General features: G+C 40.0%; 1 protein-coding gene across 4 annotated transcripts in view; it reads left to right on the forward strand.

The window, feature by feature from the left end:
* Nucleotides 1-14,798, forward strand: part of RNF130 (ring finger protein 130) — a 90,972-nt gene that overhangs the window by 48,313 nt on the left and 27,861 nt on the right. For all 4 annotated transcript variants that reach the window (XM_073355363.2, XM_073355364.2, XM_073355362.1 and 1 more), the window contains 2 exons: nucleotides 4,664-4,735; nucleotides 7,971-8,053. In XM_073355363.2, coding sequence (XP_073211464.1) covers nucleotides 4,664-4,735; nucleotides 7,971-8,053 — 155 coding nt within the window. The remainder of the gene's footprint in view (nucleotides 1-4,663; nucleotides 4,736-7,970; nucleotides 8,054-14,798) is intronic.

The raw sequence follows: 14,798 nt of genomic DNA on the forward strand, positions 1-14,798 counted from the left end.
TCCTGGGATACTTCATATTTAGGTGTCTACACTGTAACTGGTACTCATCATGATCCCTTTGGATGTTAAAAATTTAAAGGTAATTAGTACTCCATGGATGTTCCTTGAGTGACAAATTGTTCCCCCTGCATCCCATATATTGCTGTAGGCTTCTTCCCAGTGCAGATGCTTTAAAACAGCGGCTCTGTGGGGGAGGTGCTCTTATGACCTTTTTTACTTTCTTTAGATTTTTTCAAAGGTCAGGACAAACTTGATGAAATTTTTATGTGGTTTAAAAAGCTCATCTTATTAAAGTTTAATAAGGAGGTGGCAACAGCAAGAGCTCAATTTGAAGTGCTCAGATATATTGTAAAGGAGAAGCTAGAGCTTTTAGTAATGCAGGAACAGCTAATTTCTGAACTCTGCTGTTTTTAAGCAATTGTATGTAGAAGCACACTAGCCTTTCTACAGAAATCATTGAAAACGGATGCTGTGTTTCTTAAATAAAAAAAATACATCGAACTGTATGTTACAGGTGCCTTACAGTTAACCTTGTGCACTTCCACTCGTCCAAAATCATTAAACACCTTTTGTGGTTATTCAGTTTGCCAGTTAGTGATGTCTTTTTCCTTAAGCTAGTATCAGTCATGAGTCTAAAAGCAAAAATTCCATCTACCCAAGGTGTACAAATAGCAAGACTGAGACATAAAGAATATTGGTTCATCAGGGGGCTTGTGTACATTAGGAATTTTTGCATCAGTGTAAGCACATGGGTGAAAATCAAAAGTGTAGATGGTACAATTTACACTGGTTTCAAACCGGGGTAAGTTCCACTAGTGCAACACATCTGTGCTGTTTATTTTCACATTGGTGTAAACCCCTAAAGTACACAACCCCTGAAACTTAATATGATCTCCAAACTGCTATTAGAGTTACAAGATAGTTAAATGTGAAATGTTGTTAAAGATCAAGCTTGCTCTGTTAGTTTTGTAGGTGCCCAAGTTAAATATGAACGTTTCCAAAGGAAAATGAACTCTTATATTATAACTTTCAGTGCAGGTACATATGTATATGTAATTGTCACATGGTTTGAAGGTCCAATCCAGATCAGTGAGAGGTTGTCACTGCCTGCCCTGTAACTCTGGGTGCCTGAAATGTCCTGCTGCTGTAGCTCACAACCTGGCACCAGCCGACAAGCCTTCAGGTCACATCCGAAGTGTCTGTGTACTAGACAGCCCTGATCCACAGCCTGTCTACAGCCCCTTTCTGGCTCCCACCAACCTTAGTTACAACCAGCAAGGTGACTCCAACACACTCTGGAAGTTCCCCAAAATGGTATGCTCTGCAGTGTCCAGCCCTCTCCTAGACAGTTCAGAGAAAAAATCTTTGCTTGTTCCTTTAAAGAGACAAAAACACATCAGAGCTTATTAACTTACCAGGAGTAAATACACCCTACCCAGAAAACACAGCACTGAGTTGGTTTATAGTAAAAATAAAACACATTTAATAACAGAATATAGGTTGTGATGCCAAGTAAAAGGAATAGGGTTAGAAAGGGAGCGCAAATAAAAGTGAAAACGCTTGTCTAAAACTTCATCTAGTAAGGTACAGGCTTTGTTCAAGATGTTTTCTCTCACCATTCATTCTTCTTTCCAGCCCTAGCTGACTTTCCCTGTCAGGACCTTCTACAGAAGTACAAGATGCTGTCTTCCTAGTGAAAAATCTTTGCATAAGCAGGTTTCTCACCTATATTTAGTTTCCAAAGACTTCAAACCCTTCCATGGTTGAAGAACCCATTTTTCTCAGCTACCAAGAGCTCTGGCCTCTTGTTATCTAGTGATGGTTGCCAAATATGTCTTCTGTCCTTGCTTCTGTCCTCCAAAATGCAATGACTTTGTTTTAAGAGAAGGATGGCTTCAAGTTCTTCTTCCCTGCCTATGGACTTTCCATCTACCTGTATATAAATAGGGCTTCCATTGTTTTGACTTCACCATGCTTAATTTACATAAGAGTTAGGTACATAGCTGCCTTCTCTCCTTCTTGGGAGGGACCGTGATTGGCCACAAATCTTAAAGCATAATATTTCCTCATATTGTGTTCATACATACATTTCACAATGATATTAATCACTAGTGTGTCATTAGTTTTCAGAAAAGACCTCACTCTGTACACTTTTATAATACAGTATTATTGTACACAATCAGTTTATTCAGTAATTTATTACTTGAGGTTCAGCCCCATTTATTTATAGACTGGTAACCCTTTGAAATTGATTCTTTTCGGGATCAGCTCTGTTTTTTTCAAGCTCTGAGGAAAGTGACATGGAGTCTGGTGGTGAAGGAAGCTCCATGCTCTTTCATCCCTAGCTGGTGTTTGCTAAAATGCAAATAGTTCTGTTTCCTGCAATCTACCCTCCCCTTGTTAGCATGATAGCCCTGTTTACTGCTTATATGTAAACGTACCTTCTTTGTATCTGCCTCATGACCAAGCTGGGCAGAGCAGCAAACCCATCCCTTTGTCCAGAGCAGACCTGTTTGCCAATTCCCCTTGACATGCCTGGTTTAAACACATTTTAGTTATAATCTCAGCGTATATCCATAACTTTTAATACACATTGTGTACACACGTCATGAAAGAATATTAATCAGTGAGATCATTTTCAAATATACAAGGCATATTTTATACAAAGTTTACAGTAGTGTGTAAGGTGTGAATACAGGGGTGCTTAGGGTCACAGTAATACCATAACATATAATTACATACAAAAAGTCTAGATTCAAAGAAAGCTCTTTAGGATACAAAGTTACGTGCACAGCGGGACTGAACAAAGGTTTCCAGGGCAATATTAATTCTGGCACTTCCTAACTTTTGAGTGCTTGATTCTGCAGTCTTAATGTCCTTTTAATGTAATTTTTGGTGTAATGCCCAGTTAAAATAAAAAAATTATATCATGCAGAACCATATGGATCACCAACACCATACATGGGTCATAAAGTTGGCATTGGACCTTTAGATTCACAGCACAGTCTCTACCACTTGAGCTGATCAAAGTCATAGGCTGTTATCCTCTATATTGACCAGTCACTAGAAGGGAGATGGGACACATGGTTTGCCAGTGGGCTTCATAGTTCTTTGCTAATAGCAGAGTAATGTAGAGACCCAGGCTCTGAAGGGGAGTGTGCTCTAGAGATAAGACCCTTCTGCCCCATCTCTCTGTGCTTCTGTCTCCCACACCCTGCCTTCTGCCTCTTCTGGGTCTATCCTCACCCCAGATCCTACCCCTACCATTTCTGACCCCTCTGCATTCCAGTCGGGTTACTTTCTCCTCATCTTCCCTTTGTGGTTTCCAGCAAGGGGGAGCACTGAAAACGGGGGAGTTCTCTCTGTTCAGTGCCAGAGTAGCAGCCAGGAGAAATAGCTGCAATAAAGTCCTGCTCAGACCCTACCCCTTGCAGGAGCATGCTCAGTACATATTTAACAACTACTTTCACTGAAGATTCAACTGTAAACAAGTCTCTCCTGAGCATGTGCAAACAGCAATTTTTCTAAGGTTTATAAACTGTCCAAATTTGGGTGGATTTTAACGGGGGTGGCTTAAGACACATTCCCAACACCAGTGGTAAAGGAAAGCTTGAAAATAAAATCTTTCCTTACAAATTGTCCTTACAAGTGGTAACGGTAGAATATTCATAGTAATTGTATGAGTGACTATAGGAGTTTTTAAATGAAAAAATAAACTAACTTTCTCTCAATCAATGTAAACCTTATCCTGTTTCTGTGGGGCACTGTGGTTATTGAAATGAGGAAACATGAGTTTTGTTCAGCTCAGAGTGACCTGGCTCTGAAATCTGTGAACCAGCTGGCAACTTGCCATTCTTTATTGGCTTGGATCAGAGCAGTGCAGTTGGAATCAGCACTTTAAGCATAGAAATAGCTGTTTCCAGCTAACACTGATGCCCATTAAAAACAACCTGACCTTTTGCAACCAAATAGGTTTGTCTTGGAATCTGTATTCATGTGAGCTTTATTCAAGTATTGACAGAATTTTGATTTTATGGCCATAAAATTATTTTCTGGTGTGTGTAGATACTGGTTGGTTTTATCTTGTATTGAGATAAATATTAGGCTTGGGTATGAATTGCCTGCCTTTTGGAGCTGAGCATGCTCCTGCAAGGGGTAGGGTCTGAGCAGGACTTTATTGCAGCTATTTCTCCTGGCTGCTACTCTGGCACTGAAAATTTCAGGTTTATTCCTTAATCAAGGAAACCCCAGCTAGAAAATTTAAGAGAACAAGTGATTATACAGCTCATTGAATAAAAAGTAATTAGAGCAGAGTACAGTGGGAGCTAGTGGAAGGGCATGAGCCTCTATTTATATCCCAGTGTATGTGTTTTAATGGCTCTGAGCTGGTTTTTTTAAAGCCATATCTACAACAGCCTATGAGACTTCTGCCATAGTAGATGATTACCTTGACTACATGTACATGGTCTGCAGTTGAATTTTCTCTCCCGTCTTATGTGCAGGATCTCTGATTGCTGTTGCTATATCCTCAGTACTTTGAATATTAGCCAATGATAGCAGAGTATTGTAGCATTAATATTTAGTCAAACTAAGTCATTTTAAAAGAAAAATTGTTAGACTTTAAGCATTAATTCCTGTGTCTTTTTCTTTGTACATTTAATAGCGTCGTCTTGGAGATGCTGCGAAGAAAGCCATCGGCAAATTGACAACCAGGACAGTAAAGAAGGGTGATAAGGTATAGTAAAAAGACTTCAGCAAAGTATACTTGAATCTCATGGTTTATTTTGGTAGTAAAAACAATTAACTTATCTGATTTGTTTTTCTTTCTCTCATCTTTGGTGCTGATTTATTTGCTGGGGAGTTAATCTTTTGCTGCAGTATTTCAGTGTGACATCTAGAGCTTTTCTCTATACTGTAGCCTTTGCTCCCCCAAAGGAGAATTTCTCTTGCGTAGGGACTAGTTGAGCTCCATCTGGTAACTGTGATTGTGAGTGCTGTTCTGTGCTAGCTGGCTAAGTATTTCTGCAGGCAGGAGTGCAGAAGACTTTGTATTGAGCCATCATGACAATTTTTCATTTACTGTGCTCCTAATATCTCTGTATAAATTGTCAGTACTAGAAAAAGGCAAGGTTAGGGTTAGTTATGTGGAACACTGTAAACTTGGAATGTTGCACATATATGTTGTGCAAAATAAAAATAGAGGGGTTATAGAGGAAGAGTTCTTGTGAGAATTCACTTTTATAAATTAGTCTCTTGGGTTAGGGGAGAGGTATTTCACTTGAGTTGATTTCCTGAGTCTGAAGTCTTCTGCTGTGGGGAACTATGTTTGGCTATCCTAGAATAATTGATGATGAACTGTGAATTAAAAAGTTATAAGTACTCAACAGTTCTTTATTAGTGCTGTAACATTTATTTATAGCCTTGCTCACTTTCCCTTTCCAAAATGCACAGACCTGATTATAATTAAATGGTGTTCTGATTACAATTTTTCTTTTTAAAAAAAAAAACGTTTCCCTTTGGTTCTTCCGCTGACTCCCTCTCATCGTCTTTTCTACCAACACAACAGAAATAGGAGAAGCCACCTGAATTTGCTTCTCTGAAGAGAAATATGAGGAAAAATGCTTTTCCTAAGCCTTTGCTTTTTTGTTTCTAGGCAATGTGGTTACAAGAATCTTCTGCAGTAGATCTTTGCTGATGTGTATATATATTTAGAACTTATTAATACTACAAGGGAAGATGCTGCCTTCCTGACAACATAGATTCAAGATTATTAAGTGATATGGAGGTTGCAGAACAGGCAGCAGGGGACATGTATGTAGTTGAAAGGAATACAGGAATAAATCTGCCATTCATCAGTGCAGCCCATCAGGGTTCTCTGCATGAAATATTGACTGCCTGTTTCCAACAGTGGAGTTGTTAATTTTGTCTTGCTGTGGTTTCTGATGTCCTTGTCTCAGTACTTTGCTAGCGTTGAAAAGAATTGTATGATTTTGGAAGAAAGCACAGCCTGTGTGTCTGTGTCGTCCGCAGATTTTAGTGTATACCACCAATGCCACGGTTTTATCTACATGAAATCTGCCTTTCTCCAAAGGGAAACTTAAAATATGTGAAGTTATTTTTATCCGTATAGAAACAGTAATCCAACTGTAACCTTTATAACAAAGTATAGCTAGCAAAAAGAAAAGGAGTACTTGTGGCACCTTAGAGACTAACTAATTTATTTGAGCATAAGCTTTCGTGAGCTACAGCTCACTTCATGGGATGCATTCAGTGGAAAATACAGTGAGGAGATTTATATACAACACAGAACATGAAAAAATGGGTGTTATCATACACCCTATAAAGGAGAGTGATCATTCAAGATGAGCTATTACCAGCAGGAGAGCGGGGGCAGGGAAAGAAAACCTTTTGTAGTGATAATCAAGGTGGGCCATTTCCAGCAGTTAACAAGAACATCTGAGGGGGGGGGGGAAGAGATATAAACATGGGGAAATAGTTTTACTTTGTGTAATGACTCATCCACTCCCAGTCTCTATTCAAGCCTAAGTTAATTGTATCCAGTTTGCAAATTAATTCCAATTCAGCAGTCTCTCATTGGAGTCTGTTTTTGAAGTCTTTGTTGTAATATTGCAACTTTTAGGTCAGAAATCGAGTGACCAGAGAGATTGAAGTGTTCTCCAACTGGTTTATGAATGTTATAATTCTTGAAATCTGATTTGTGTCCATTTATTCTTTTATGTAGAGACTGTCCAGTTTGACCAATGTACATGGCAGAGGGGCATTGCTGGCATATGGTGGCATATATCACATTGGTAGATGTGCAGGTGAATGAGCCTCTGATAGTGTGGCTGACGTGATTAGGCCCTATGATGGTGTCCCCTGAATAGATATGTGGACACAGTTGGCAATGGGCTTTGTTGCAAGGATAGGTTCCTAGGTTAGTGGTTCTGTGGTGTGGTGTGTGGTTGCTGGTGAGTATTTGCTTCAGGGTGGGGGCTGTCTGTAAGCAAGGACTGGCCTGTCTCCCAAGATTTGTGAGAGTGATGGGTCGTCCTTCAGGATAGGTTGTCGATCCTTGATGATGCGTTGGAGAGGTTTTAGTTGGGGGCTGAAGGTGATGGCTAGTGGCGTTCTGTTATTTTCTTTGTTGGGCCTGTCCGGTAGTAGGTGACTTCTAGGTACTCTCCTGCTGGTAATAGCTCATCTTAGGTGATCACTCTCCTTACAGTGTGTATGATAACACCATTTTTTCATGTTCTGTGTGTATATAAATCTCCTCACTGTATTTTCCACTGAATGCATTCGATGAAGTGAGCTGTAGCTCACGAAAGCTTATGCTCAAATAAATTGGTTAGTCTCTAAGGTGCCACAAGTACTCCTTTTCTTTTTGTGAATACAGACTAACACGGCTGCTACTCTGAAATGTATAGCTAGCAAGTGATCCTGAGCTGCGTGTCTGTATAGGAATGACCTCAGTAATTCTTGGGTCTGAGGAGTAGGAAACACTGGTCTTTCTGAAGTATGAAATAGCAGTTTTTTAGCTCTTATTATAGGAAGAGATGAACCAATTCTGCTTTAATATTATATAATATATTTTATGCAATAATGATGTAGACTAGATCATAACTGAAATAAAGTCCTGTAGAAATATCTTTTGAGTCAATATCAAAAGTACTATTTGTACAAATGAATTATAGCTGTTTATTCTAGTTTAAATTTAAGATATACACAAATACTAGTTTTAAATGAAATGGTGACTTTGATATGCATGTAAAGTGTGTGTTGTTTCTTTAAGGCATGCTTGAATTTATTTAATAACCTTTTCACCCTTTTCTGCCTCTTCCTGTTCATAGCCACTTTACATATTTGATCCTCACTACCACAGTAGAATTCCTGATTACTAATCATGTCTACTTTGCCTTTAATGTATTCTTAACTCTTGACTTGAGTTTTCATGCTATTCATTTTAGGAAACAGACCCAGACTTTGATCATTGTGCTGTCTGTATCGAGTGTTACAAGCAGAACGATGTTGTCCGCATCCTGCCATGCAAGTAAGCTAGCAATTTCTCTTCCCTTGTAAATGGGTTTATTCCTGAGAAATGTTTATGCTGATTCTTGTTTACATCCCTTTGTTTCATTTTATCTAGCATGTGCTCTTCCCTGTTATATACCAACATAGGTGTGCATAATATTTTACACATACCTAGTTTAGACAGGACCCTTGTCCTAGGAGCATGCAATCTAAATAAGGTTAATACAATACAATGAGGTGAGAAGGTGGGAGCTGACAGAGTTATTGACAATGGAGACTATGCAAGAAGAGGTTCTGGAGGAATGGCAGATGGAAAGTAGGAAGTGATTTTTAAGGGAAGTGAAGACCATGAAAAAGGCACAAAATTGGGAGAGAATGAATGAGACAAAGAGCTTTAAGGACTGAAGATTGGGCAGATCCAGTACTGACGTTAATTATAGTAAACGAAAGTATAGATGCAAAATTCTACACAGTGGATACTGCAACTTAGTATCCTGCTATGCCTATGGGTCCCAACCCAAAATTACGCTGCCAGAATGTGTCAAAGGGTTAGATGAGAGACCTGTGGGGTAGGGTGGGAGGGATTCTGCCCACTTAGGTAAGGGGGCCTGGCAGGGGTTGCAGAGCCCGCCTTGCACTCTGTGGCTCCGGTCCCATGAGGCTTGCTGGGCTTGGCTCTCTGCTCCAGGTGTTGCAACATGACGCACAGGGTCACAGCACTGCTTAGATTTGACCCAGCTGCCTCTCCGTCATGATGATGGGGGGCCAGACAGGTCAAATTTGAGCGGCTCAGTGACAGCATGCACCAGATTACAACACCACTTTCACAAATTTGACCTGCCCTGGTCTCCACCAAACATGAGCAGTGCTGCAACCCCAGAGATCACAACTCCCAGAGCAGGGAGCTGAGCCCAGACAGCACTGTGGGACAGAAGCTGCAGGACCTGCCACTATGGTACTCATGGTATACTTATTTAGTACTTATTATGTAAGTGTGTATATTATGTGGGTAAGAAATATTTAGTGAGCCAGATGTTTCTTTTACTAAAGGTATTTAGTGTTTTTGGGTTTGAGGTATTTGGGTTGTGATAGGCTGTCCTGAGACCAAAAAGGTGAGAATCAGAGGTCTAAGCAATTCCAGCTTGCTCAAGCATTTCCCAGTTACTAGAAATGCTGCCATCCCCCATCTCCACCTTAGTGTTGACATCAAGGACTATGTAAGAAGATCGTTTTTTCCAGTACAGTGTCTGGACAGCTATCCTGTATTGGCACTTAAAGTGCAGCACCAAACTCTGTCCTTGTGCTCTTGCCTCAGTCTTCTCATTTCCCCTACATCCCAAAGATCTCGATTTAGAGCTATGTGACGTAAACTGAAAATCTGCTATAGAGAGAAACTGCTTTTTTGGGTGGTGAATATTTTTAGAAGAATTATCTAATAATTTGTGGTAGCTTTGACTGTTACCAAGGATATCGTTCCCTTTCATTTTTACAACACATTTTTCTTTTCCTCTTCCCTCTCCCCCACCCCAAAAGAGAAATATGTATATTACTATGTATACATGCAGCCAAGATCCAACAACTTGGCCTATGTTGGTATAGAAATAGCTATATGCATGATACACTAAGAAACAACTAAGTCACAGTGTCGGAACCAGGCATCAGTCCCATGTCCCTGAGGGGCATATTACAGCTCATTATCAGTCTTCTAAATCCTCCTACAAGCTGTCCTACATAGCTGGAAATTTTTTCTTCTAATGCATAAAGAATTTTTGCTATTATAATATATTAAAGAAACCATCTCAAATTGTAATTTGTACATAGTAAATGCCTTTATCATGGATGTTTCTGTTAACACCTTCGTTTACTGAGGCAGGAAGATTTTATAAATCAATTCTCTTTCCCTGTATTCTTCATTTATTTGCGCTGTGTGTGTTTGTGTCGGACAATGAAAATCAATGAAGTGTTTCCTTTTTAGGTTTACAGTGCTGCAGTGCTTGGGTAACAAACACTGCAGAGACATGTTTGTTTAGAAACTATTTCCACTGAAATGTAGTGGTTGAAAAAAGACCACTTGGAAGCATTTTTCTTGGTCTTTGATGTGGTAAAGGTTTGTTTTTACGAAGTCTAAATTTTTACCCAAATTTGAATTATACTTTTAAAAATTCACTCATTTTTATTTACTCTTATGCAAAAATATTCTGTCCTCAAAGGCCCTACAAACATTATTAGGGACAGCTGTCGGATAGAAATTTCAGAGACTGCTTGATTCTCTAATTCCAGGGTGTAGTTCAAGAACATTCAATTGCATAATAGTAACACTAATTGTGGGTCCAGGTTAGAGAAGATTATCTAGAGACTCCAGACTCTCCCACTTCTTTCCCTCCTGTCATTAAAACTTTTATTTAGCTGTTCTTTGAGTGATTCATGCGCATCTTCACATGGATGCCATTATCCTAGAAAGTTTGTGTTCTTACAATTTTTCATGTGTAATTGGGCATCTGAAGTGAATAAGGAGTATGCCTAATTCTGAGCAGGACTTGGTTTTATTTATTGGGTTTCAAAATATAAGGTCTGTAAATTTAAATAAGTGGTAATGTAGTAAAATGAATATCAACCAATTTAGGCCTAACACCTGACCTCTTAGATGGTGATAAATTGTCTATGAATTTCCTAAATCTGCTTTGGTCCCAGAGAGAAGTAAAACATATCCACACTATTATTCACCTTAAGCAACTAACGAATCAATAATGTATTTCATCTTGCTGCAGAAGGGATACAATGAATGAAATGAATGGCAGTTGTTTGATACTGTGCAGATTCAATTCCCAGAACTATTCCTGCTGACATTAACACTTAGAGCCATAAAGAAAAGTACACTTGAGTTAGTTGGAGGGACCAAAACAAAGTAAAATGGATTGCTTTCCCTCAACTTTGCTTTGCACCTTGAACTAAGTCCATCCCGGGCTCCTTAGTCCTTCCCATTCCCAAACAATAAGGCCAGGCATAGAATATCATGCTCCAAAAGCCTGATAGAGCTGCTGCTGGCTCCATGCCAGAGCCTCCGAGATTGATCTCCTATCATCATGCATGTTTTCCTTCTTCTGGATCCCAGCCTAACTGTATGTATCAGGGACTATAGTAGTAGGCAGAAGAAAGGCCAGATAAGCTAAACTGTCTTTCACCAGTTTGGACTGCCTCTTTCAGGAGTCCCAAACTAGTTCTGCATCCCTGCCAGAAACCTACCCTCCCTTTCAACAGAACACTGCACACGCATACACACACTGAGTGAAACTCCCTCAGAATAGCTTCTAAAGTGTTAAAACGGCTACAGTTCAACATAAAATCCTAATGCACAGACAGAAGTAAGTCAGTGGTTACCATGTTGACCTCTGAAGTGCTAACAAAAAGATAACTCTCATTTTTACCAGATGGCAGAAGAAAAAATGAGCATGGAAAAATTTATTTCCATTCATTCAACAATGGAGAGTAAAATATAATGTATTATGGACATTTGGTAGTGACTGTTTAATATTTTTTTGAAGTTGATATGATTCTAATTAATTAGTTTACCTTACCTACCATTGGTCCCCCTACAAATTTTTGTTGTCTTGCAACCCTAGCTTCTATTTTTAAACATTTTTCTTCCCTGGAGCTATGTGAAAACCTTAAATCCACACAAATGATACGATGAAACTGCTGTCAAATACACAAAGCAAGCTGAAAGAATGTTTCACTACCCTTTTCAGCTACAATAATATAGATTTCAGAGTAGCAGCCGTGTTAGTCTGAATCCGCAAAAAGAAAAGGGAGTACTTGTGGCACCTTAGAGACTAACAAATTTGTTTGAGCATAAGCTTTCGTGAGCTACAGCTCACTTCATCGGATGCATTTCCGATGAAGTGAGCTGTAGCTCACGAAAGCTTATGCTCAAATAAATTTGTTAGTCTCTAAGGTGCCACAAGTACTCCTTTTCCTTTTGAGTAATATAGATGTAACAATAGATTCAAAAATTAGACTGAATGTTTCTAATTTTTTGCCTGGGAATATTTTGTATATAAATAGAGTATAAAATTGCCTGCTGATCAGCCAAACACAATCAGGATAACCACCAGCAGCGTATTAATGCCTAGGCCAACAAATTTGCAGGGGCAGCAAATTTATAACAGCAGCCAGAGGCTGCTTCCCCTGGTGCCGGTTCGCGCTCTCCGGCCCCGCCCCAACTCCACCCCTTCCTCACCCCCTCCCTAGCCCTATTGATCCCCTTCCCCAAATACCCATCCCAGCCCCACCTCCTCTCCTGAGCACGCCGCGTTCCCCTTCTTCCCACCTCCTTCGCGAAGCTGTTTAGTGCACAAGCACTGGCAGGGAGTGGGGAGAAGCAGGACCCGGCTTTGTGCTCAGGGGAGGAGGTGGAGTCTGAGACGAGGTGAGCTGGGGGGGAGAGGGCGCGGCAATTATTTCTGGGCCTAGGGGCGGCAAAATCATTAATCCATCACTGATAACCACTTAATTGCAGGGAATCTTTGGCGGTCAGACTACATGACCATAATGGTCCCTTCTGGCCTTATCTTTAAATCTTGCTTGTGCATCTCTCAAATTGCTTAAGCATCTTGATTGGCTCATATTTAATTTTTTCCTGGAGGAACACTGTTATAGTAAAAGATTGATCTTGTATTAATCAGCTACATGTAGTAACAAAAAAAATTAACTGAACTCTGAAAAAAGAGAGCATTACAATATTACTATGCCGTTGGCATACCGTTCTTTGTTAGGGTGCAGTTTTGCTTGTATTTTTCTCCTCATATCACTAACAAGATTGCACATACTTTACATAGTAAGTTCAAAAATATGTATTAAATTACAAAAGCAGTGAACAGTATTCTTTAGATAATAGGCTGTTCTAGCCTTGTTTGATATGAACAGGTAAGGAACTGGGTGTACTAATAAATACCTTTATAGGATCTTAATCTCTCCCTTTCTGCTCTCTCCTCCCTGCCACTCCACCTTCTAATTTTCATACCATATTTGTAGTCGGTAATGAAGCAATAAAAATAGTACAGTCAATAAGCCAGACATGAAGAAATGTCTTGCAAGAGAATGATTAGAAAAATGGATAGAGCTGTATTTTAACCAAGAGACACCAAATGAAAGAGTTGGCCTCTGTCTTTTAAGGAAGCTATAATAATTGGACAGTGGGTTTCAATGACATGTGACACCAATGCAGTTTACTTCTTATAGCCCATTGTGAACGTAGCATTTCCTTGTCCTAGCTGCTAGAATTGTGCTGTCCTGTTTAAAGTCCTGGTCTGACACTGTTATGCATTGGTACAGTGAAATCTGGTGTGGCCCAATACACAATATATGCAAAGCCCGTGTGCTCCGTAGCAAGTTGGACCTAAATTCTGTGGCAAGATTCTAGGTTTGTGGTGCATATTGGTGTTGAGTTTTGTGGCAGATTCAAGTACATTCAGTAAAATTATCCTTTTTAATTAAATATGAAAATAACTAATATAAATAGCATAGTATTACTTGTGCATATTGTAGTTAAAGGCAATGTCTCTTACACAGCCACCTCTGTGCTCCAGAAGCTGAAATGTGTTCAATACTTGGAGCCTGTAAACATGGCTGATGAATCTTTGTGCTAAGAGCACATAAGATAGCCTCCATTTCTACCTAGCCTCCTTCAACACAGGGTGACATCATTTTTAGACTTGTGAGCATTATCTTATAATTTTTTAAAACAAGTAACGAAACAAGCGCTTCAAAAAGACGCTAACAAAAGACAAACCTCTTAAATAACTTCCACTCAGACTCCACTTCACTTTTCCATCGCAGCACTGAGGCTAGGAAAAAGGAGGGAGACCAGAGTGGGGATGGGGTGATGAGGAGGTAGTGAGTTGTTGGTGTAATGAGTGGTGTGGAAAGAAAGGAAGGAGAAGCTAAGGAGATGGTTTTAGAAACGAGGAGAGAGGAGTTGGGGAAAATCAGATCGGAAAATGAGAAAAGAAGGGAACAGAAAATGAGTCAGGAAGAGGGAAAGGAGGGAGACACCAGAGGCAGGGAAATCTGTGGGGAGGGGGAAGAGTGCACAGAGGGATAGAGGGAACGGATACTGAGAAACAGAAGAGCAAAAAGAGGAAGGAAAGGAAGAACAAAAGCAACACAGCAAATTTAAAAAATATAAGGTTGAATGCAAAATTGATACAATAAAATACAGTACATATACGTTTTGAGCCAGCTTCTTGATTTTGCTTTGCGCTGGGTGTGGGAATAGAGAGGGTGACAAAGATGACTCGCCATATCTGTGCCTGCCTTATTCTGGTGCTACTGTAAATTGAGATGGCTTGTACCAACCATCTATGGACTGTTATGCTGGAGCAACACTGTTGGGAGTATAATGCATTCCACCCAAGCTCCCTTGACTAGCGAATGGTAGGGAACCATTACACCAACCAAAGGATGTCCCTATCATGGGGCTGTTTTGTGGGGGACGTTTAGGCCTACTTCCCTCTTTCTGGAATGGCATAAAGGGTATGTCTATACAGCCTGTGGCAGCAAGCCTCCCAGCCCAGGCCAACAGTACAGTCCTTTGAAGTTGCAGCTCAGCCTTGGAGCCTAGGGCTTCAGAGCCTGAACTCCAACCCAAACAGCAACTTCAAATGCTGTCTATATAGCTATTTTTAGAGCACTAACCTGAATCCCACTAGCCTGAATCTGTCAACCGAGGCTGTGAGGCTTGCTGCCCGGGCTGTGTAGACACTCAA

This window comes from Lepidochelys kempii, chromosome 8 (assembly GCF_965140285.1).
Source record: "Lepidochelys kempii isolate rLepKem1 chromosome 8, rLepKem1.hap1, whole genome shotgun sequence".
Taxonomy (NCBI): domain Eukaryota; kingdom Metazoa; phylum Chordata; order Testudines; family Cheloniidae; genus Lepidochelys; species Lepidochelys kempii.